This window comes from Sturnira hondurensis, unplaced genomic scaffold, assembly GCF_014824575.4.
Source record: "Sturnira hondurensis isolate 20B ecotype Veracruz unplaced genomic scaffold, ASM1482457v3 Scaffold0020119, whole genome shotgun sequence".
Taxonomy (NCBI): Eukaryota; Metazoa; Chordata; class Mammalia; order Chiroptera; family Phyllostomidae; genus Sturnira; species Sturnira hondurensis.
Genome location: NW_028092750.1, coordinates 6,399,291 through 6,422,525, shown reverse-complemented (window position 1 = coordinate 6,422,525; position 23,235 = coordinate 6,399,291). Strand labels below are relative to the sequence as shown.

General features: G+C 54.1%; 1 protein-coding gene across 1 annotated transcript; it reads left to right on the top strand.

The window, feature by feature from the left end:
• Window positions 1-142: 142 nt before the first annotated feature.
• AP1M1 (adaptor related protein complex 1 subunit mu 1) lies at window positions 143-22,566 on the top strand. The gene is made up of 12 exons (XM_037028677.1): window positions 143-310; window positions 5,651-5,807; window positions 6,415-6,482; window positions 8,112-8,242; window positions 8,904-9,051; window positions 13,427-13,553; window positions 14,344-14,486; window positions 15,023-15,094; window positions 15,737-15,895; window positions 20,920-21,045; window positions 21,584-21,659; window positions 21,783-22,566. The coding sequence occupies exons 1-12, from the start codon at window positions 269-271 to the stop codon at window positions 21,803-21,805; spliced, it is 1,272 nt and encodes a 423-aa protein (XP_036884572.1). The 5' UTR covers window positions 143-268; the 3' UTR covers window positions 21,806-22,566.
• The last annotated feature ends 669 nt before the right edge of the window (window positions 22,567-23,235 follow it).

The window sequence follows — 23,235 nt, the reverse complement described above, 5'->3', positions numbered from 1 at the left end:
CCACCCCTCTGCGTCTCACTTCCGGGATGATTTAGGTGGGAGTGTGAAATAAGGGCTCCTTGGGCGTATTGCGCCTGCGCATATTCCACTCCGCGCCTGCGCATTTCTAGCAGCCCCCTCCCCAGGCCGGACATAACGGTCCCCGCGCGGCTCCCGGGACCGGAAGTGGAGGCGAACCGTCGCGGGGAGTGCCTGGCCTTCCTGAACGCCCGGCAGTTTTTGCGGTCGCCACCACCCTCGGCCACTGCCGAGGCTTCCCGCAGCCGTCATGTCCGCCAGTGCCGTTTACGTGTTGGACCTGAAAGGCAAGGTACGGAGGGCTCCCCACCCTCCCCGTTGCCAGGCAACCGGCGAGGACCTAGTCCCTGGGGACCAAACCTGTTGCTGGGTAACTGCCCAGTGGGGCCCACCCTGGTCTTAAGCAAAGAAACCGATCGGTCTAACCCTGGTGCTTGATAACCGGTCTGCCCAATCTCGCTTCTCCTGTGAGCCGGGCTCTCAGACCTCCGTGTGGGCCGCGGGGAAGGCAAGCTGAAGCCTGCTTTGGAGCCAGACCTTGAACAGAGCGGCTGCGCAACCCTGGGCCAAAGGTGGTGAGGCGTGTGGGGACCAGTGTGTCCTCGGGCGAGACCCGCCCCCTGGGACTGCTGCAAGCTTCCGTTTATCTGGCTGTTTCTCTGTGCCAATCTCTATGAGTTTATTAACTGTTCGTTGTGACATTAAGTTACAGGGATTAGGCGAGGTGGGTGATGGGATAACCATTTTACAAGGGGTGAAACTGAGGCACGGAGAAGTAACACAACCCACTTAAGGTCACACTGGTCACAGAGAAATGGTAGTTGAGTGAACCCAGAACCATTTGTTCATTCAGCTGATAATTTGAGGAGCACCTCCTAGGTGCCAGGCAGGCTGCTAAGCCTTGGGCCGCCTTGGGTGAGCAGAGCCAGGTAGTGTTCTTCTGGAGCTCACAGTCTGGGGGAGAGGGACACTGATCTCAAAAAAACTCAAATAAATGTAAATTGCAGTGGTGCTGCAATGAGGGTAGAACAGGGAAACTCAGCCTCAGCCGGGGGTCAGGGAAGGCTCCCTAGAGGGAGTGACAAATCTGAGACCTGAAGGAGGAGTTGGATGTAACTAAGACCCAGGTGCCTTTTCCAGGAGTATCTGAGAAAGCTCCTTAGAGGGCTCTCAAATCCTTTTAGAAGTGTCTGCTGCTTCCCTGTAGTCTATTCTGCTGGTTGGAAGACAAGGGAATATCTGGCCCCTTGCATCTTGGAGCAACAAAAAGAGGCCCAACAACATTAAACTTTAAGTCCCAGGTCAATCAGTGAGAGAACTGTGGGTGTCCCGCCAAGGTGAGGCAGGCAGGAGTTAACTCAGAAGTAGGGAAAAGTGAAGTCGAAGTGGCTGCTGCTTCCTGTCCTACTCCCCACCCCAGCACTTTCCCAGAGTTCCTTGAGTGGGTTTCCTGCCTTGGATGCCACCCAGAATCAACAACCAGTGATTCCCAGTGCTGGGCTTCCTTCCCCAGTCTTCTTAGAGGCAAGGAAAGACACGGGGTATGCCAAGGCTGGGTGAGTGCTAGGTGGGGCCCTAAGTCCTGGTAGCATGTGTTTTTGCTTCCACCTTAGCAACTGGTTCCCCAGGGGTTCTATAGACTGCCTGTCACAGCTCACTTGTTTCTTCAGCAGACATTTCAGCAGTGCCTAACATGCACTAAACCCCGTGCTGACCATCTCACTGTGACTGTGGAGTTATGGCTGAGGTCAGAGCTCAGTGGTGTGTCCTTAGGCAGGTGCCGTCACCACTCTGGGCCCACAGTCCATACTTGCACCCATGGGCCTGGAGATCTGGCAGGAGAATCACAAAGGTCCAGATAGTCAGGTCCAGTTAGCCATAGGGCATGGACAAGACCCTGAGTAATGCAACTACCCAGCCTCAGTTTTGGCTGGAGAGATGATTATGGTGCTTCTGAGAAGAGCTAGAAAGGTGACCAGCTGGTGGTCAAATGGGCAAGAAGGCATTACAATAGGCTCAAATGGGCTGCAGTGGGCCCCCAAAAGTTTGGGGTAGTGCTGGAGTAGAGGGCGGCATGAGGAGGACAGTGGGTGTTGAGGATGTCCAAACAGGAAAGAGGGCCAGTTTGATCTCAGGAGCCACCATGAGCACATGGTAGCCTAGGAGAAACATGGTCAGTCCTGCCTTGTGGGAAGCTCCTGAGGCAGCCATTGTGTCATTTATTACTTCACTCCCCACAGAGTGTGTGCTTTGAAAGTTTGTCTCGTGTGTAGACTGCATTTAAACCAAAATAAGGTCATAGCACATCAAGAAATTCACAACTAGGCCCTGGCCTGGTTGCTCGGTTGGAACGTTGTCCTGTGCACCAGCAGGGTTGTAGGTTTGATTCCCAGTCTGGGCACATCTGTCTACCCCAGAACCTCTGACCACCAAGGAGACTGGCATGGCCATACTTAGCTGACAGAAAGCCCTTCACGACACTTCTCTGCCCTTATCTCTTTTCTTGCTTCTCTGTAGCTTCTGACCCCACTACCACTTCCTCCTCAGCAATCTCCTGCTGGCCTCCAGGTCACTGGGCTCAGTTTTGCTGTTTCTCTCCCTGGCTGCTGGCCCCTCCTCTCCTGCCCTCCCCTGGGATGTTGCCCCTCAGACTCGGGCCTAGGTGCGCCTCTCGTGCTCTCCTCTTGTTGGGCTGGCTTTGATTCATGCCAGTGTGCCTCTGACTCTCAAATTCGTACTGTAGTCCAGAGCACTCATCTGGACACCCACCAGCCTGTGTGGGCCACCATGGAGGTCCCCCAGCAAACACAAACTCGCCATTTACCGAAAGAAACTGCTAGTCCCCTCCCCCCACCTGCTCGTTCGTGCCCTCTCTCTCTCTCTCTCTCTCAGTGAGTGGCACCGCTGTCCAGGGAACTGTGCACATGGGAGACCTGAGCGTTGTCCTGGCCTCCTTTTCCTCACCCCCATGTACTGCACAGATGCTTACCAAGCAGCTGCCACAGGCCAGGCCTTGTTCTGGAGGGTGGGACACAGCGGCAAACTAGTTGGAAGTGGTGTCTGTTCTCAGGGATGGTTAGAAGATACAGGCAATAATTGAGGACATGAATAAATGTAGTCAGTATAATGCAGCTGTGGTAAGGGCGGTGAAGGTGCACTAGGGTTGGGGGTAGAGAGGGGTGGAATGTGCTCTCTCAGACAGAGCAAGCAGGAAAGATTTCTTGGAGAAAGTGCCATCTGAGCCGAGGCTTGAGAAATGAGAAGAGCCGTGCTGGGCCATGTTGGGCAGAGGGGATGTATGTGCAAAGGCCCTGAGGCTGGAGCAGATGTGGATTGCTCAGAGAACAGGAAGGGGGCCAGGATGGCTAGAGTAGGGTGAGCTGGGGGAGCACGGATGCAGAGGTGTTGGAGGGGCTGTGAAGAGCCAGAGAGCTGGGGGCAGACTTGCAGACTGTTCTGTGTGAGGGGAGGCTGGGGTAGGCAGCAGTTTCAGCAGGGAAAGACCTAGTCTGACTTCTCTCTAAGGGAAAGAAATTGTGGGTTAAGAGCAGTAGCAGAGATGGGAGATTGTCAACTCAATGTTGCCTGCCTCCGCCAATCTGTCCTGTCTCCTGCCTTTGTCCTCTCATTGGGCACCCAGCTTGCAGGCTTTCCTCACCCCACCTGACCAGTACTCCCAGGTTCCCCCATGAGCTGTGTCCCCCACACTCGTGGTCTCAGTCACACTGGCCCCTCTGATTGTATCCCACATGTCCCCTCAGGCCTCAGTTTGAATATCACATCTTCAGAGATGTCTTTAGGTCCTCCAAGCAGGTGTTCCAGTGTAGGGACCCTATTTGCCTTTGTCACCTGTGTGTCCCCAGACTCAGCACAGTGCCCCCATAGAGGGACACGTGGTGCATACTCGTTAAGTGAGCAGACTTCTGTGCATCCCTGGTGAGAGTGAACAATAAAATTGTCCTCTGCTCTTGGAGCACTCTGAGGACCCCAGGGATCCATGCCAGTGGCAGCCCCCAAAATTGGAAGGTGGGCCTTGGGAAGCCCAAGAAAACCGTGTATGTAGCCAGCAGTAGTGACCCTGCGGGGTGAGACCCTGCGGGGCTGGAATCCTGACTTGGCTTGGCTCATTCTGTGTTCTCAGGCAGGTGATGACCTCCAGACATCACATCCATCGCTATAAGAACCACAGTCCTACTTCATGGCTAGGGTAGTGTGTGGCGAAGTCTGTATTCCTGGCAAGGAGTATATAAGGGAATACACGGGAGTCCCTCGGCTTAGTCCAGGGGCCCGAAAGCTCACCCACTGATGCTGTGTCCCTAAGAAGCTTGAGGCTCAGCAGGAACAGGGCGCAGGGTCCGTTGCCTATAGGCCAGGAAAGAGAAACTAGGAAAGGAAAAGGTTCTTTCTCCTTCTCTCCCTTACCCCCCAGGCTTGGAACGGGCTCTGACACAGACGGTTTCCAGGTTGGTCAGCTCAGCCACAATCCCAGTGTGTTTCTGAGCCCCGTAGTTGGCTGTCCTCATGGGCCCACAGGAGTGGCACCAGCTCCAGGTGGCATCTCCAAAGAGAGCCTTGCTCAGGCTGGCAAAGCCTCAAACCACCCTTTATTCCTTCAGGGAGGTATAATTTAGATCTATAAGCTGGCTTATTTAAAGCCTAGAGATTGAGAGGCAGTCATGGTATGTACCCAGGAAGTCATAAGCACACGTTGGCCACCCCCTAAATATTCCTCATACCCCTTTGTTCAGCCCTCTGTCCAGCTTGTCCCCAGGTAGCCACTGATGTGTTTGTGTCACCACTTCCCAGGATTTTATACAAGTGGAATCATGTAGGGTACGCTGCTCTCCCCTGTCCGATTTCCCTTACCGGCTCAGTCACCCTGGGAGTCCTTCATGCTGGTGCATGTCAGTGGTCACTTCTTTTCCTGGCTGAGGACTGTCCCATGGTGTGGGTGGACATGGTTTGTGTCTGTCTTCACCTGCCAAAGGACATTAGCGTCTCTCCAGCCTGGATCCATTGCAAGTGAAGTTGCATGAATGTTCGTGTCTGAACCTTCCCACAGAGAGTGCGGTTTCACTTCCCTTACGTAAATACCCGAGAGAGGAATGGCTGGGTTGTAAGCTGGTTTAGCTTTGTGAGGATCTGCCAGACTTGACTGAAGTGGTTGTCCCATTCTTCATTCCGGATGTCGTGTACCCAGACCCCCTGCCTGTGAAAGAGAGAGACAGGAGAAGGGCTTCTCCCCAGGCCACAGGGGGTTTCTGGCAGACCCCCAAACAAGTGCCCTGACCCAGGCAGAACAGCAGGGCGAGGCATCGTGGGAAAGGCTCCTAGGAGGCCTGTAGTGAGGGTCTATGGGGCATTGTTGGACCAGGCATCTCCTGAGTAATTCAGTCCTGGACCCGTGGTCCACATCCCCTCCCACCAGGAGTGCGAAGAACCCCACCGGCCCCTGCAGAAGTTCACTTGGGAAATGCTCTCCTGAGGAACTCCCTGGGGGTGGCAATCAGTTGGCCTCCATCTCTGCCCTTTGACAGAGGTGTGATTGGGGTCCCCTGAGTGAGGGAAGGTGGCACATCACCCCCAGGCACTCAAAATGAAAGCCCCATCCCTGCCTTCCCCCCCGGCCCAGGTGCTCATCTGCCGGAACTACCGAGGTGACGTGGACATGTCGGAAGTGGAGCACTTCATGCCCATCCTGATGGAGAAGGAGGAGGAGGGGATGCTGTCGCCCATCCTGGCCCACGGGGGCGTCCGATTCATGTGGATCAAGCACAACAATCTGTATCGTATCCTTTTTTGGGAGAGCCCTCGGGGGACTCCTTGGTGGGCATGTACTTGTGCACATGTGCACACATGCAGCTGAGAGCCGCCAGCACCTGCCCTGGCCCACAGCTGGCCCGGGCGTGGCAAGGCCATGAGGCCCAGTCCTGCCCTGCTCTCCTGGAGCTCCCTGCTGCCTGGGGAGGTGGACAGGGGTGATGGGTGTTAGAAGAAGAGGGGGTGTGATGGAGACCTCACCTGGTCTGGGGATCTAGGAAGGCTTCCCTGAGGAGGTGACGTTCTGGAGGAGACCTGCAGGAAGGCAAGGCATCTGCCAGCCAGAGGAGTGGTCAGGCCCAAGGAGCGCTAGGTCTGAGCGAAGGCTCTACCAGTAAAAGCAAGGCCCATTCCATAAGCTGCAGGGTGGGTGGCTGGACCATGGAGAAGGGTTGTGTGGTGGGAATGAGGCCCAAGTGGTCACTAGAGTGCACATGGCAGGGTCTCATAGGATATCACCTTAAATATGTTGGGAAGTGAATAGCTAGGGAAGGGCTGGGGGAGGCTCTGAGCTCCAGGGTCTGTGAAGTGGCAGCTCAGGCCTCTGAACACTCCTTAACTGCGGCTGCCATGCAGTGGTCGCCACCTCCAAGAAGAATGCATGCGTGTCACTGGTATTCTCTTTCCTCTATAAGGTGGTGCAGGTGAGTCCAGCCACGGGCCCCGGAAGGGTGTTGGTCACCCTGGCTCTCGTGTGCCTCCCCATACCAGCCACCCAAGAGCTGCAGCAGCCCCAGGGAGTTCTGGGGCCAAAATCCCAGAAAGTAGGCTGGGGGAGCTCCAGGTGTCCCAGGTACAGGATTCGACAACCTTAGCTGCCCCAACCACCCACCCCTCAAGTCCTAGTGAGGAGAGGAAAGTGAACAGGAGAAGGCGGGGCTCAGGGCAGGCAGGGGTGCCCCCAGCCCGGAAGGGATAAGTATGCCCCCTAGCTGGCCATGGAAGGCTGGAGGCTGGCCAGCAGAGTCAGGGCTCCGAGAGGTGAGGTAAGCAGAAGGGCAGAGCTGGGCTCTGCTCAGAATCTCCCAGGAGGCTCTCAAAGTAGAGGCCTGCTGAGGCCAGCCATGGAGAGAGCTGACACACGCCAGGCCCAGTGAGATAGGCAGATAGAGCTGCACATGCAAGTGCCCTGGGGCAGGAGCGCACAAGGTATGGTCAGAGAACCTCAGGCAGGCCAGTGTGCCCAGGACACAGGAAGCAAGGGATGGAGTTTGGGGCTGAGGTCAGCAAGGTTGGTGGGGCTGGACATGGGGGGTGGCATACACGGCCTAGTGAGTTCAGACTTTGGTCCAAGTGTCATGAGAGATGGGTGGGGGGCCGCTTTAAGCAAAGCCTGCTCAGACCTGATCCGAGTTAAGATCGTCTCTTGCTGCTGAGTAGAGAAAGAATGGGCAGCAGGGAGGCCAGTGAGGAGGTTGCTGCAGCTTCCAGAAGACAAATGGAGGGCCCTGGCTGGAGCTGGAATGGGGGGTTGAAGAAAGTGGAGAACCGAGCCCAGCAGGCCCAGGGTGGGCCCAGGAAAACTTCTCCAGTGGTACCCTCTGCACCTAACTCAGGAGCCACCTCTGCTAAACCTTGGGGACCAGGGCCTGGGCTGGTGGTGAGGACGTGGAGGGGCAGGGGCGCGGGGTGGGAGGAGAGCCAGGAGAAGGCCTGCACTGTGGAGCGGTGGTGCATCACAGGCAGGGCCTGGGACTGGGGACAGGAGAGGGGAGAGTTCTCCTTTCTGGAGGGTCTGGCAGTTCTCGCTACTTCGCTGAGTTTCCTTTAGCGTTTGGTGCCGACGAAACGTCCTCCCTTAGCATTCTTTCCTTGAGCCTTTTTATTTCCTATGGAAACAGGGAAGATAAATATGCCTGCATAGCTATGTGGACTGGCAGCTCAGGGAGGCAGGAAATGTCCAGAAACACCACTTGTCCTGTCCCCAGTGGCTCTGGGCTCTCGCTTGAGTCGCCTCTGACTCAGAGGCCAAGGGTGGCAGTCACAGTGGGGATTAAAGAGAAGCTTGCTGTCAGGCAGGGGAGGAGAGTGGACCACGGGGATGGGGACACGGGCATCTGCCTGCTTCTCAGGCAGCCACATTGCTGCCCTCGAGTCAAAGGTCTAGTCCATAGTATGTCACCATGCCTAGGAAATGGGCAAATGCAGCTTGTGGGCAAAAGGGCTGTTGTCTTTGGGCCTTGGGGTGTGAAGGGCAGATGGGTTTGTGCAGGCATTTCGCCTTCTCCGTCCTTCCTCTCACCCATCCGCCTCCCCCCACTGCCGACACCCAGGTGTTTTCAGAGTACTTCAAGGAGCTGGAGGAGGAGAGCATCCGAGACAACTTTGTCATCATCTACGAGCTGCTGGATGAGCTCATGGACTTCGGCTACCCCCAGACCACAGACAGCAAGATTCTGCAGGAGTGAGTGGTCAGGCTGGGGGGTCTGGGTGGGGGTCACATCAGTGGGCAGTTTGGGATCCTTTCCCACACAGCAGCCCTGCGTAGCAGGAGCATTTCCCTGTCACCGGATCTTTATTTTCCATCTACGACAATGCACTCAATGCTTGATGTAGGGAGTTGGTCGCCTGCCTTTGTTCTCACTGTCACAGAGGAGATCTGGAACCCTGTCCTTCACATAGTGTCCTCCGTGGATTAAGCACTTCCTGTGGGCGGGGCCCCGTGTGAGCACATGACATCTGCTCAAATCACCATCCGAGGTGCTGTTTCCTGCTCGCACAGGGAGCAAAGGGCTCTTGCAGAAGCCGAGCAACTTGCCCACATCTCATACCTGCTGCTGCCCAGGTAGTAGCGGGATCACCAGGTTACTCTCCCAAGTGGTCAGTCCACCTCTGCACACCAGCAGTGGGTTTCTTCCTTACGGTCGTCTCTTTGGACCCCCCAAATGGATGTTCTGTGCTGATTGTAACAAGTTTGGTGGTTTTTTAAAAATTGTAAGGTATTCCTGAATTTAAACAGCTACCGGTGAAACCAGAGCCTGCCTTTTCTGGAACCTGCTACAGTGAGGGGCTATTTTCAGGAACGGCAGTGCCTGACCACCTTAACACGGAGCATCGTCCCCCAGGTACATCACTCAGGAAGGCCACAAGCTGGAAACCGGGGCCCCGCGGCCCCCAGCCACTGTCACCAACGCAGTGTCCTGGCGGTCCGAGGGCATCAAGTACCGGAAGAACGAGGTGTTCTTGGATGTCATCGAGTCTGTCAACCTTTTGGTGGGCTTCCTTTTTTATTTACTTTAAAAAAAAATTATGTCTTCTCCATGATTGTTGTAAAAGCAGCTGGTCTTTCAAAACTAGCAGAGCCCTGAGAAGTGTTCAGGTTCCATGTGGTAGATCAGCGGGGTTTGGTTGGCCGCTCCCTGCAGTGTGAGCTTGTTCTGTCTTCATGGGCTTTTCTCACTTAGAACCAACACAGGAACACTGTTATTTTGTTTGTTTGTTTGTTTGTTTAGAGAGCATGTCAAGTTGGGGAGTGAAGGACTCCGTAATCAGAAAGCCTGCCTCGCTTAGGAATTCATTGTCCTTGAGGACTTCTTTCTGTAGATACATAAACAGGTGTTCTTTTTCTCTACACCTGAGAGCATGAGGTGTGGTTCTCCAGCACCTTGGTTTTTTGCAGGGGCGGGTTGTTGTTTTACTGTTTTGTGTATCTTTGTTTTTTAAAAAATTATCATTAGGTAGAAGTGACCTGTGAATTTTAGGGTGCACACATGACTGTGCGCTCACACCATTGTCAGGGCACTGAGGAGCTGTCACCTGAATGCCCCCCTGCTGGTTGCGCCCTCCTGCTGGTCTCCGGCCCTGGTGACCACTGATCGGACCTGTGTCACTGTAGTTCTCTCTCTGAGGCGGTCATATGAGTGGAACCCTACAGGATGTGACTTTTTGAATCTGGCTTCTTTCACTCGGCATACAGCCTTTGAGATTCATCCACATTGCTGTGTTTATCAGAAGTTTGTTTCTTCTTGTGTTTATTTCTACTTGTCTTCTGAACCACAGCGTGTTTATGCGTTCACCCACTGAAGGGCATCGTGCGGTTTCCGGTGTTTGGCCTTTGTCTATAGAAGCGCCTTAAACGTTTTGTGTGCGGGCTTACAGGCATGCAGAAGTTTTCATTTCTCTAGGGCAAATACCAAGGAGTGGGATTGCTGGGTCTTATGGTAAGTGCATACTTACTTCTATGAGAAACCGTCAGGCTATTTTCCAGAGTGGAAAGTTTGGGATATAATTCTTTTGTCAGATATGTGATTTGCAAATGTTTTCTCCCATTCTGTTGCTTGTCTTTTCCTTCTCTTGGCAGTGTTTTTCACGGAGCAAAAGTTTTTAATTTTGGGGAAGGCTTAATTGATTTTTAAATATTGATTCTAAATTTATGTCTTCACAGTTTTACATTTAAGTCTGTGATCAATTCTGAGTTAAATTTCACATAAGCTGTGAGGTTTATATTCTTTATTTTGCACATAGCCCAGTTTTTTGAAGTTGTTCTAACATCATTTTTTGAAAGGTTTCTCTATTGAATTCCTTTTGCATTTTTGTCAAAAGTCAATCGGCCATATTTGTGCAGGACTGTTTCTGGACCGTCTGTTCTGTTCCACTGAATTGCTTGCCAACCATCTTGATAACTGTGACTTTATACTTAAAGTCTGAAAATCAGATCATGTGACTCCCCCGACATTCTCTCTCTTTTCCCAAAAAGTATTCAGTGCCTTTTTATAGCATTTTAGGATCAGCTTCCCTATATCTACAAAAAAGTCTGCTGGGAGTTGGTATTATGTTAAATAATTGTTACTCAGTTTGGGGGAGAATTGTTATCTTCAGTATATGAAGTCTCACAACCCGTGAAACACTGTTTCTTTATACACCGGGTGGAGGAAAGTAGGTTTATAGTTGTGAGTGTGGAAAATAATACAATGATTAATAAATGATACAAGAATTTACTCTGTTTTCTATAAACCTGTTTTTGCCCCATCCTATTAGATTTACACATAAATATTTCATTTTTTGAAGCTATTACAAATTGTATTTTTTCCTTTTATTTGGTAGAATTCACCAGTGAAACGATCTGAACCTGGAGATTGCTTTCTCAGAATAGTTTTAACTCCAAATTTCAGTTCTTTAAGTTGGTCCATTTCACAGTGGAGGGAGGGACACTGCTCCTTGGCTCCTCCTGGACTCTCCTGCCAGGCTTTCCTGTCTCCCGTGGTTGCCAGCGCCTCTCGCCCAAGTTTTGTGGTTGAATTTGGTGGCAGAGGAAGAACAGCCGACTCTGCCTCACTTGCAGTCTGCCTGTCTCCCCGTCAGAGGTGGCCCCACCTCCACTGTTCAGGTGGCCCGGGAGGACCGGGCCAGTCCCGGCAGGACCGGGCCAGTCCCGGCATGTGGTTCACTCAGGTGTGCCCAGTCTCACTGTGACAAACAGTGCAGAAGTGAGCGTGCCTGTGTGTCCTCAGGCATGCGTTTTGGACATCTTCCTCACTGGGTGGTGTTTTGGAGGCTGAGTTCCCAGACATGGCGTTGTGGGGAGTGCCTCCCAGGGAAATGCTGCTGGTGGACTTAACGTCACTCTCTTTGCCTTTGTACTTTTTAAGCCAAGGGACGAGATGGTGGCCTCTCTGTGTTCTTGTCCTGCCTGAGGACCTTGGTCTAAATTTGTTGAGCCCAAAACATGGTCCCTCTGGCTCTGTAGTGTCCTGGGTGGAAAAGCAAATCCCAAGAGCAGTTTATAAACAGCTGTGTGGGAAAGTGTGAAGAGTTCAGAGGGTTTCTGGGGATGTTTTGGGGGGTGTGCCCAAAGAACCCTGTTTCTCCTTGCACGGAGGTAGCACAAGGCAGGTACAGGCATCCAGGCACTTTAGAACGCCTCATCCTAAGTGTGTTTGCAGAGCTGGCTGCCGAGTCAACATCGGCCTCCGGATTCCGGAAATCTGAACAGAGTGGTGTACTTAAGCAGCTAGTCCCTTGGCAAACATCTCCTCTGTGCCCACCCTGCAGAAGGCACCAGCTTTGGGCCAGCTGTCAGGCCTCAGCTGGGAAGGCCTGCCTGTCCTGACGGCTGTTCACAGGGCCAAGATTGTCCTAATGGGCTCTGTGGCTTTTGGTCCCCACTTCCTGGGCCCTCCTTCCCAGCATTCACAGCTTCACGTGTGTTACAGAAGGCTTTGCAGTGCCAACTCCCCAAGGAGGAAACAGCCCCCTAGAGAAGGGGAGCGAGGGGCAGTCACAGTCACAGGGGGCACGGAAGGCCCTTGGAGTAAGGCAGGTGGGAGTGGCAGCCAGCCAGAGTCTGCAAAGTGAGGACCTGCGTCTACGTGTGCCTCCTGCCCCCAGGTGCTGTCCCCCTGCTGGCCCAGAAGGGAGCAGCTTGCACAGCCCCTTACTAGAGAGGGGATGAGACAGGCAGTGAGGGCTGGCGAGAGGCAGAAGAGGTGGCAACTGCTGGCACGTGAGGTTAGGGAGCTGCCTGCTGAGGTGAGGACAGCGAGAGGCCAGTGGCCAGAGTGTAGCAAGTGATGGAGGTGATGGAGCCAGAATCTGCAGGGCCTTCTGTCTTGTGCCTTTCTCCGGGCCTCCGTCTACTCAGCACCTCAGGTCTCTGGTCCCATCAGAGCAAAGGGCTTTTGTGTGGGCATGTCACATGGTGCTGTTGGGACCCTGAGGTTAAAGACTGCACAGAATCTCCTGCTTCGCTGCAGAGATGGGCAGCTCAGGCCTTCCGCCATGTGAATGCTGCTGGTGTCCCTGAGGAGTGGCCCAGGCAGCCCCAGACTGCTTGCTGGTGTGGACGTGGCTTTGTGCAGAGTGGAGCTCTGGGGTGGTGCTTGGGACTGTGGTCTCAGCGTCTGCTGGCCAGCAGCTCCATTCCTGTGGTGCGTGACCCCACCCTTTTTGCCTCAGTGGCCTTTTCTCTAAAACGGACTTGGGGAGAGCAGTGCCAGCCGCCTGGGGCAGTCTCACTGTGTCTGTCAGCCTGTTGGGAGTTTTACTAGCGCTCGCAGATGCCTTCTTCTTGGCCTGTGAGTTACAGGGTTGCTCCGCCCATAGCCCCGCCCCACAGACTGGTGAGGCGGCCAAGAGAAGCTTTTCGGTCTGTGTGCATGCTGCGATTCTCTCTGTGTAAGTGCATTGCTATTTTAGATCCGTGGTCATCCAGCTTCAGGACAGTCCTGGGGAGCCCAGAGGGGTCAGAGCTCAGGAAGCTCTGTCTTCAACAAGCCCTCAGGGGTGGGAGCCCAGGCACCTCCCCAAGCCCCACGTGGACAAGCTTCCAGGTCTGCCCTGGGGCATTCGGGGCTCCTCCAAGGGCATGGTGCATGGGGGAGCCCTCGACAGCATTCCAGGCCCAGTCACCAGGCTTGTCCTTGAAGGAGGTGCTTGTGTGATTTGGGGGCTAGAGGGTGGGGCCCACAAGTGTCTGCCCTGCTGACCCAGGCAGGAAGGGTGGATGGCACAGGTGCGGCCCCCTCAGCTCAGGGGACAGTGAGGAGGGTGTTGCAAATGGACGTGGGAGGGGGAGTCACCCAACATCCAGGAGCGGGGGACAGTGGCCTATGAGCTGTGGCCTCCCCTCACACCTGCCTCCTCCCCTCAGGTCAGTGCCAACGGCAACGTCCTGCGCAGTGAGATCGTGGGTTCCATCAAGATGCGGGTGTTCCTCTCGGGCATGCCCGAGCTGCGTCTGGGCCTCAATGACAAGGTCCTCTTTGACAACACGGGCCGTGAGTACCTGGGCCATGGGGGCCCTGGGCACAGGGCGGTCTCACCCTGCAGGGAACTTCATCCGGAGTTCAAATCAGTGCTGAGGAAGTATTCACCTGAGTGAGGGAGCACGGTGGGGCTCAAGCACAGGCTTAGAAATATTTTTACATCGTTTGTAAGGCAATGGTGAAAATAAATTAGTATCTAGAAATGACACCTGAAATTAATAGGTGGGACCTGGCCTGGAAGTAGGACCTCCTGTGGTGTGGCAGGGCCAGAGCAGCCCTCAGGGATCCAGATCCTGGGGGTTTGGGTTTGCACACTGCGGCATCCACCTGGTACGGTCACATCCTCAGCAGCAGAGGTCAGGGCCTCTCGGACACTAACCTATCAGAGCAGCTCCCCTCCAGGGCTGCATTTGGCCCGCCCAGCCCTCTGTGGGGGTGGGAAACCAAGACAGGACGAGGGCCCAGGGACAAAGGGCCAGCAACGTCGTGAGCCCGGAGGCAGCACCATACATCTCCAGCTGGGTTTGTTAGTCATTCAACAAACATGTCCTGAGCAGCCACCCTGCCTGGTGACAGTGTGAACCAGGCCAACCAGCCCTGCCCTCAGCATGAGCCCCATGTCTGGGTGGGTGGTGGAGTCACCAGGGGATGCAATGGGGAGGGGGTGTTTGTGACCTGAGATGTTCTCACAGATCTGGGGGCAGCTCTACCCCACCAGGCGTGGGCCCCAGGCAGTGGGAGTGTTGCTGGGAGTGACTGGAGGCCTCAGGTCTATCCTGCCCTGACCCCCAACTCCCCTCAGGCGGCAAAAGCAAGTCAGTGGAGCTGGAGGACGTGAAGTTCCACCAGTGCGTGCGGCTCTCCCGCTTTGAGAACGACCGCACCATCTCCTTCATCCCGCCGGACGGCGAGTTCGAGCTCATGTCCTACCGTCTCAACACCCACGTGAGTGCACCAGGCTTCTCTCACGTGGGGCTGATGCTCACCACCAGGCAGCAGCCATGGAGGCCCCGGGGTGGGGGTGGGTTCCTGCCTCCTGCCTGTGGTTGGGACAGTTGCTATCCAGGATGAGTCTCACGTCCACGAGGCGACACCTAGGGTAGGCGCAGGGGCTCCCTGGCTCCAAGAACCCTGGGTTTGAAGGCCCAGGCTCTGTGAGGATCCAGGCTCCCTTGGCACCACTACCCCTTCCCAGGAGCCTGACCAGTAGGGCCCATGATGTGCGCTGAATTTTTTTTCTTTTTCTTTCTTCACCCTCGGCATAGACACTCTTGGTATATCCCTGCTGCCTGGGCCTCTGTGTTCCAGTCTTACCTGTGTGACTGTGGGCTCCTCCGAGAGCCCCGGGCAGCAGTGTGTTGAGCTCACACCTGGGCTTGCAGCTGGGCGAACGGCCCTGTGCCTGGGCCCCGGGCTCCCCTCTGTGAAATGGGGCTCTGTAAAATGGCCAGGTGTGAGTGCCACGTCCGCTCTCCCGACAGGTCAAGCCCTTGATTTGGATTGAGTCGGTGATCGAAAAGCATTCCCACAGCCGCATCGAGTACATGGTCAAGGTGCGTGTTTGTTCTGGGGGCAGAGTCAGCCTGGGGGGCAGACAGTCTTTCCTGGTGGGGGTGTTCCTGTGTCTTGGCCTGTCCTGGGCTTTTGGCACAGAGTTCTAATGCAAGGCTGGGGTGTCCATGACACTCAGTGACTCCTGGCCTGGCCTGTGGCTGTCATCCTTGCTGCCTCACTCTGAGCTCGGATTCGGGAGAGGGCCAGGGGCACAGAGAGAAGACACACTGCCCAGGTACTGGATGTGGCCACCCTGGCAACGGCCTTGACCAGGCATCTGGAAGGTTTCCGTATGCCAAGTGGAGCACTCTGCCACTCAGGGAGCCCCCTGTGTTCCAGGCCAGCCACGAGGGCACAAAACTTGTCCCAGCAGGCCTGGGCTGGGCCAGAGGGAGAAAAGGGGAAGCTCAAAGGCCAAGGGAACAGGAAGGCAGAAACAACTTTCAAAGTCAAGTGTAGGGAGAATCTCGGCTCAGAGAAGGTGAGGGTAGCGTCTGAGAGTGGGCAGTGGTCAGCTTGGGGGAGTGTCCCACAGGCTGGGCCGAGGGGCACCCAGCCCTTGTGGGCATGGGAAGGTGGGTGAGGCTGGTTCGTTTTGCTCTTACCCTTCACAACCTTGACCATGTGGGTCTGTTCTCCAGGCCAAGAGCCAATTCAAGCGGCGGTCAACAGCCAACAACGTGGAGATTCATATCCCTGTGCCCAATGATGCTGACTCGCCCAAGTTCAAGACAACAGTGGGGAGCGTCAAGTGGGTCCCTGAAAACAGCGAGATTGTGTGGTCCATCAAGTCCTTCCCAGTACGTACCGTTCTCAGTGGGGTGCCCCTCCAGACTCCCGCCCACTTTCCACCAGCTCCCTGTGCTGCCCTGGCAGCAGTGGGATACCCCCCATGCCTTGAGACGGGGTACAGGGCTAGGATCTCCACCTGCAGCTTCCTGGGGAGTCAGGAGGGAGGGGATAGAGAGCTGAAGAACTGGCTGGGCCAGGAGGGAAAGCTGGAGCCTTCTGGGCAAGCAGAGGCTGGCTTGGCTTCGTGCACCCCTCACCACTTTTTCAGCATCAGTGCAGTCTCCCCTTCCTCCCTCCTTCCTTCTTTCCCACTCTCTGGCACTGCAGCTGGGACTCAGCTTCCCTAGAGAGGGGCCAGCTGCCTTGAGGCCAGAGCGAGCGGCATGGGTTTCAGGAATCCGGCTCCAGGCACCGGAAGCGCTTTGTGCCCTGTGCCTGCTCCGCCCACTGGCGAGCCCGCCTGGCTTGTGTTCAGTGTGGGTGTCCGTGGATAGTGCCCAGAGAGCTTCGGAGGCGGGTGTGCGCCCGCACCAACTACATCTTCCCCAGCTTCAGAGACGCAGGCTCCTAGCCAGTCACTGTGTCCCCACAGTCTCCTCTCTCTGTGGCCCTCAGCGGGGATTGGGGACGGTCCCAGTGAGTTAAAGAAGTTAGGCGTGCAGCCTTTCCAGTGCCTTACTTCTTTTTATGTTAGTGATTTCCCGCACAACTAACTACGTTACAGAAAATGTAGGGAAGGAAGGGGAGGAAACAGACTGCAGTCCTGCCACCACATGAGGTTGCTGTTAGCCTATTGGTGTGGTTCGCTCTGACCTGCCTGTGCGTTTCTGCTGGCCCTGCTGGCCGCTCTGAACAAGGAGTGGAAGCCTTCCGGTCTCTCTGTCACAGCCCTGTGTCAGAAGCAGTGTCCGGGCCGCTGGCTGTTGTCTTAGTGGTCAGTTTTGTCAGCAGTATAGCATCGCCCAGAGGCGGTAATGACCGTCCTGCGTTGCCGGCTGTTTCCACTGTTTAAAATGGCATTTGCGTTCAAAACCACAGCGGGAGAGGAGACTGGGAGATGATCCCACAGTGAGCTGCCGNACATGAGGTTGCTGTTAGCCTATTGGTGCGGTTCGCTCTGACCTGCCTGTGCGTTTCTGCTGGCCCTGCTGGCCGCTCTGAACAAGGAGTGGAAGCCTTCCGGTCTCTCTGTCACAGCCCTGCGTCAGAAGCAGTGTCCGGGCCGCTGGCTGTTGTCTTAGTGGTCAGTTTTGTCAGCAGTATAGCATCGCCCAGAGGCGGTAATGACCGTCCTGCGTTGCCGGCTGTTTCCACTGTTTAAAATGGCATTTGCGTTCAAAACCACAGCGGGAGAGGAGACTGGGAGATGATCCCACAGTGAGCTGCCGGGGAGGAAGAGCACGCGGCCAAGGGCCAGAGCCGACCAGCAGGGGCTGCGCCTGATTTTGTAGCCAGTGGCTTGTTTCAGTCTAATCTTTGAAATTTTCATTTGACTTTGAAACCTTCAAAGTGGTTTTCATGACTATAAAACAAAATTAAATCAAAATGGGGAAAAACTGATTCCTAAAGTCAAAAGCCAGATGAATTCACCGGTGTATCAAGTTGGGACACCACACATAGATGAATTACTTCAAGTAGTGCACCCCAGGAACAGAAAGAACTGCAAAAATAATCTTTTTTTTCCACTGTTTTTTTTTTTATTTAATTATTGTTAAGTACAGTTTTCTGTCTTATATTCCCAGCCCTGCCCCCACCCCTGTGCTCCCAGCCTCCCTCCCATTTCCGCCCCCCACCTTAGTTATTGTCCATGTGTCCTTTATACTTCTTCATGTGAGTCCTTCCCCTTTTCCCCTGTGATTCTCTCCCCTCTCCCCTCTGGACCCTGTCAGCCTGTTCTGTATTTCAGTGTCTTTGGTCATATTTTGCTTGCTTGTTTGTTCTCTTGTTTAGCGTCCTGTTAAAGGCGAGATCATATGGTATTTGTCTTTCACCTCCTGGCTTATTTCGCTCAGCATAATGCTTTCCAGTTCCATCCATGATGTTGCAAAGGGTAGGAGCTCCTTCTTCCTTTCTGCAGCATAGAATTCCATTGTGTAAATGTACCATAGTTTTTTGATCCAGTCATTGACCAGTGGGCATCTAGGTTGCTTCCAACTCTTGGCTATCGTAAATTGTGCTGCAATGAACATCGGGGTGCATAGGTTCTTTTGGATTGGTGTTTCAGGGTTCTTAGGATATACTCCTAACAGTGGAATTGCTGGGTCAAAAGACACGTCCATTTTTAGTTTTCTGAGAAAATTCCATACTGTTTTCCATAGTGGTTGTACCAGTCTGCAATCCTACCAACAGTGAACTAGGGTCCCCCTTTCCCCACAACCTCTCCAACACTTGTTTGTTTCTTTGTTTATGATGGCCATTCTGACTGGTGTAAAGTGGTATCTCATTGTGGTTTTAATTTGCAACTCTCTGATAGCTAGCAATATTGAGCATCTTTTCATGTGTCTCTGGATCCTCTGTATGTCCTCCTTGGAGAAGTGTCTTCAAGCCCTTTGCCCATTTTTTAATTGGGTTGCCCGTCTTCTTTGAGTGGAGTCGTGTGAGTTCTTTGTATATTTTGGAGATTAAACCTTTGTCTGAGGTATCATTGGCAAATATGTTTTCCCAACAGTTGCTTCTCTTTTTATCTTGATACTGTTTTCCTTGGCCATGCAGAAGCTTTTAATTTTCATGAGATCCCATTTGTTTATTCTTTCCTTTATGTCCCTTGCTCTAGGGGACGTATCAATAAAAATATTGCTGGATGGAATATCTGAGATTTTCCTGCCAGTGTTCTCTTCTAGGACTTTAATGGTGTCACATCTTATATTTAAGTCTTTTATCCACCTTGACTTTATTTTGGTGTGTGGTGTAAGTTTGTGCTCAAGTTTCATTTTTTTGCACATAGCTGTCCAGTTCTCCCAACACCATTTGTTGAAGAGGCTGTCTTTACTCCATTTTATGTTATTGCCCCCTTTGTTGAATATTAATTGACTGTAGAGAGTTGAGTTTATTTCTGGGCTCTCTGTTCTATTCCATTGGTCTATGTGCCTGTTTTTATGCCAGTACCAGGCTGTTTTGATTACAGTGGCCTTGTAATAGAGTTTGATATCAGGTATTGTGATCCCTCCTACTTTGTTCTTCTTTCTCAACATTGCGGCTGCTATTCGGGGTCTTTTATGGTTCCATATAAATTTTTCAAGTGTTTGTTCTATGTCTGTGAAATATGCCATTGGTACTTTAATAGGTATTGCATTGAATCTGTAAATTTCTTTGGGTAGTATGGACATTTTGATGATGCTAATTCTTCCAATCCATGAACACGGTATATGTTTCCATTTGTTTGTGTCTTCCTTGATTTCTTTCTTCAGTGTTGTGTGGTTTTCTGCATACAGGTCTTTTTACCTCCTTGGTTAGGTTTATTCCCAGATATTTTATTTTTGTTTTGCAAAAATAATCTTGAATACATACCCATACGCACATCCTTCCCCATCTTATTGTTCTCCACATCACCAGTTTGACACAGTTTGATTCAGGGTTGGCTTTTTTAATTCGGTTTTTAAATGTGTAAGATCTTTGTGGTTTGAAAGTGAAAACTATTAAAAAGTGGGGAACAGAGGAGACCCAGAAGTCTCCATTCCTTTCCCTGCCCCCCCATTGTGGAAAAGCTTTTGCACCTTAACCTTCTGAAGTGTCTTTTGATACAAAGAAACAAATATAAATGGGAACATTACTATTTCTCCTCTTTTCTTACCAAAAGGAGGAGAAATACTGTTCTGTCTCTTGCTTTTTTCCTCCTAGCCTTTTAGGAGAAATGGTTATATAAGAAGATCTTCCTTGTTCTTTTTTTCAGCCGCATGGTATTCCCCTAGGTGGCCCTTTTCCCGTCTTTATTCAGCCAACCCCCCACTGAAGGGCATTTCACTTATTTGCCGTCTCTGGCTCTAGGGAGACCGCGCTGACGGTTGACCCTGGGCCTAGGGCATGGTTTACTTGTCAGTGTGGCTTCAGAGCCCGTGCCAGGAATGGAATCGCTGGCTTAGAGGGGACCCAGTTCGGAGCTTTTGTGGCACCTCCCTGGTTCCCCGTGTGCAGTTTGGACGCCGTCAGCACCGCCCAGGCCTCGCCAGCAGAGCCATTTGCCACTGCAAACGAGGGGACGTTCCTTTCCTCAGGCCTCCAGGCTGTTGGCGTTCGTGTAGCAGCAGCTGCCTCTGCTCGTTTCCCTGTGCAGTTCGCTCATTGTCTCCTTAGTTCCCAAGGGCTCTTTGTTTGTGGGCAAGGTCAGTACTTTTTTAAAAATGTGAGTTAAAAATGGTTTTTCTCAGTGTGTTTATCTTTTGACTTTGCTTCTAGTGTTTTTTTTTGCTGTGTAACCTTTCTGGGTTGCTTCTTTGTTTTATTGTTGTTTATCGTAGTCAAGTTTTTTAGTCTTTTTCTTTTATTGTGTCTTTCAAGTAATGCTTTGAAAGGCTTCTCCATTCCCAGTTATAAAGGAATTCACTCATTTGCTTCTAGAACCTCCCAGTAGCATTTTTTACCTTAGATTCCCTGCTCTGAGCCCCACCCCTAGAGTCATCGCCCAGTGACGCCCTCCTGACACGGGGCACATGGGCGTTCCCTGGGACTCTTGTCCCCGGCAGCCCACACCTGTGCTCTTCTCTCCCAGGCGTGTTGGTTTCGTGTGTCTTGAAGCAGTTAGTCTTCTCCACGCTGAGCTCGTGAGACTGACTTACTCTTCATCCTTAGGATTCAGCAGTTTGCCCATCTCGGCCTCCAGTCTGCCCGTTGGGGCTGGTGGGGCAGCCCCGGAGGCCTGGCGGGTAGCGGACATGTGTGAGAGGGGCAGGGTGCCAGGTTCTGCCAGCCGCACGGGAGGGGGCTTGGCGGCCGGGCTGGGCGGCCGGGCTGGCGGCCCATGTTCTTCAGGGACAGCTGCTGGTCGACCTGGGCTGGGGCCTTTCCCTGACCATCCCCACCCCGTCTGCTTCCCCAGGGTGGCAAAGAGTACCTCATGCGGGCTCACTTCGGCCTGCCCAGTGTGGAGGCTGAAGACAAGGAGGGCAAGCCCCCAATCAGTGTCAAGTTCGAGATCCCCTACTTCACTACCTCTGGCATCCAGGTACGAGCCCGGGGCTGCTAGGGCACTGGGCAGACATGGACAACGGGGACTCAGTCCAGGCCCAGAGGGTTGGAGGTGACACAGCAGTACAGCCAGCTTGGAAAAGGGCTCTCGTCGGCTTGCCACAGCCCTGCGCTGTCCCTGGGCAGCCCGCGCCCCAGCAGGAAGGGGCTCATAGGTGCTATCTACTCAGACCCTGCCCTGTGCTTCAGCTCCAAGCCCAGAGATTCACTCAGCCACCAAAGTCAGCCTCTGTGTCCATGTCCACAAACGTGTCCCTGTGAGGCCCATCTTCCTGGCTACCTCCATGGGAAACCTCCCAGGGGAGGAGAAACCTGGGTGCATCTCCAGGAGTCTTGTAGAGGCCACACCTGGGGGCACACATCCGGCCTCTTTGCCCCATCTCTTAATTAAAAGAGGCTCCACTCTCCCACAGCCTGCCCTGCCCTGCCCTGCCCTGCCCGGCCCCAGAGGGATGACTAGGGGTCACCAGGAGGGGGCAGCATGCATGCTCAGGTTGCTGGCACCTGTGTTCCAGGTGCGCTACCTGAAGATCATTGAAAAGAGTGGCTACCAGGCCCTGCCGTGGGTCCGATACATCACTCAGAATGGAGGTACGTGCAGCTCACCTGTGGGCCAGGGGTGGGATGCTGAGAGGGTCCCCAGTGGCCAAGTGGCTGCCTCCAAGGGAGTGTCCCCAGCATGGTGCTCATGGATGCCACCCTCCCATCTCCTAGATTACCAGCTCCGGACCCAGTGAGGGCTCAGTGCCCCACCCTGGTGCAGGAGCACCCGGTGGAAGCATGGGAAGGCCTGTCAAGCCCACCAGAAGGAGGACACCCTGACACTGGCCACAGCCCCTGCTCTGCCAGGAGACCCCTTCTCCAGATACACCTTTTCTGCCATCACCACTGTCGTCTTCAAAGCCCCTTCTCCCAGAAGAGGCTCGTCTTCCAGATGTCCTGTCTCTTTGCCCCCAGTCAGTGTGGGGCAAGGAGGTGTCGCCTCCCCGCACCAGAGGTCTCGTGCAGCCTCTAGGCCGCTCAGTCCCAGGTGCCACAAAGATTGGGAACTCTCACCGGGTGCTGCCCTTGTGCCGACCGTGTGCTTCTGAGTCTCTGGCGCTTTGTCTTCTTCTTTCGTTGCTGTTTACGTGAACCCTGCTGTCCGCTCTCGCTCCTCATCCTGAAGTTTCAGGCAGCACTGAGTGAGGGCGGGACCCCCCTCCTTGGCCCCCTTCCACAGTGGGCACCCTCCACTTGGGGAAGAACCCCAGCACTTTGGCCCCTTGGGGGCTCCTGGCCTGGACCCACAAGCTTTGGTGAGGCACCTCCCCAGGGCCAGCCTGTGCCACACAGTGCTGTCTGTCACTCAGCCACACCAGTGTTTGTCCCACTCGGAGGTGGGTGCAGCCAGGGCCGCTGGCCTCAGAGGGCACAGGTCATTGCATCTGTGCTTGGTCACCCCTGCCCTGTCTGCGTCTGTGTCATAATTAGATTAAATTTCGTTAATTAAACCCTCTGCCTGCCTTCCCTTGAACACACTGTGGTACAGGCCTGCAGGGTGACAGAGGCAGGTGCAGGGCTCACACCACCCTGTGTGTGGCCTTGGGTGTGTCACCAGCTCCCAGCGGCTCTCCCCCACTCCCCTCCCCAGCTGGAGGGACTAGTCAGTGGACAGTAGGGCCGTGGCACTGGACTACCGGGGCATCCCCTCCTGGGGGGCACACAGGCAAGTTCTTTTCCTCTCACCCCCAACCTGCAGAGTGCTAACGGCTTGCCCCCGGTCTGTCCCCTTCCCGATGGACTTTCTCAGTGTGGTCCTCATACCAGCAGCATCAGTATCCCTTGGGAGCTCACTAGACAGATTCCTGGGCCCCCCTGACCTGCCAAGGTGGTCTTGGGACAGGGCCCTCGTGGCAGGTGCACAGGCCAGGAGTGCCTCATTCTCCCTCTGTGGGCACCGCCCTCATGCTCACTGTTCCTCTAACACTGGTAGCCCCGTCGGCCCGACCCCCTTGCCAGTAAGTGCTGTGTTCCTTCTCCCACTTCTCCCAGCCCCACACTGCTCAGCTCAGGGCTCAGGTCACGAACTCAGGCACCTGTGATCCCACACCCTCACCCACAGTAGCCCGACTGCCCCTCCAGAGTCCCCCGGCTGATCTCCCATTCTCACTGCCATCCTCAGAGG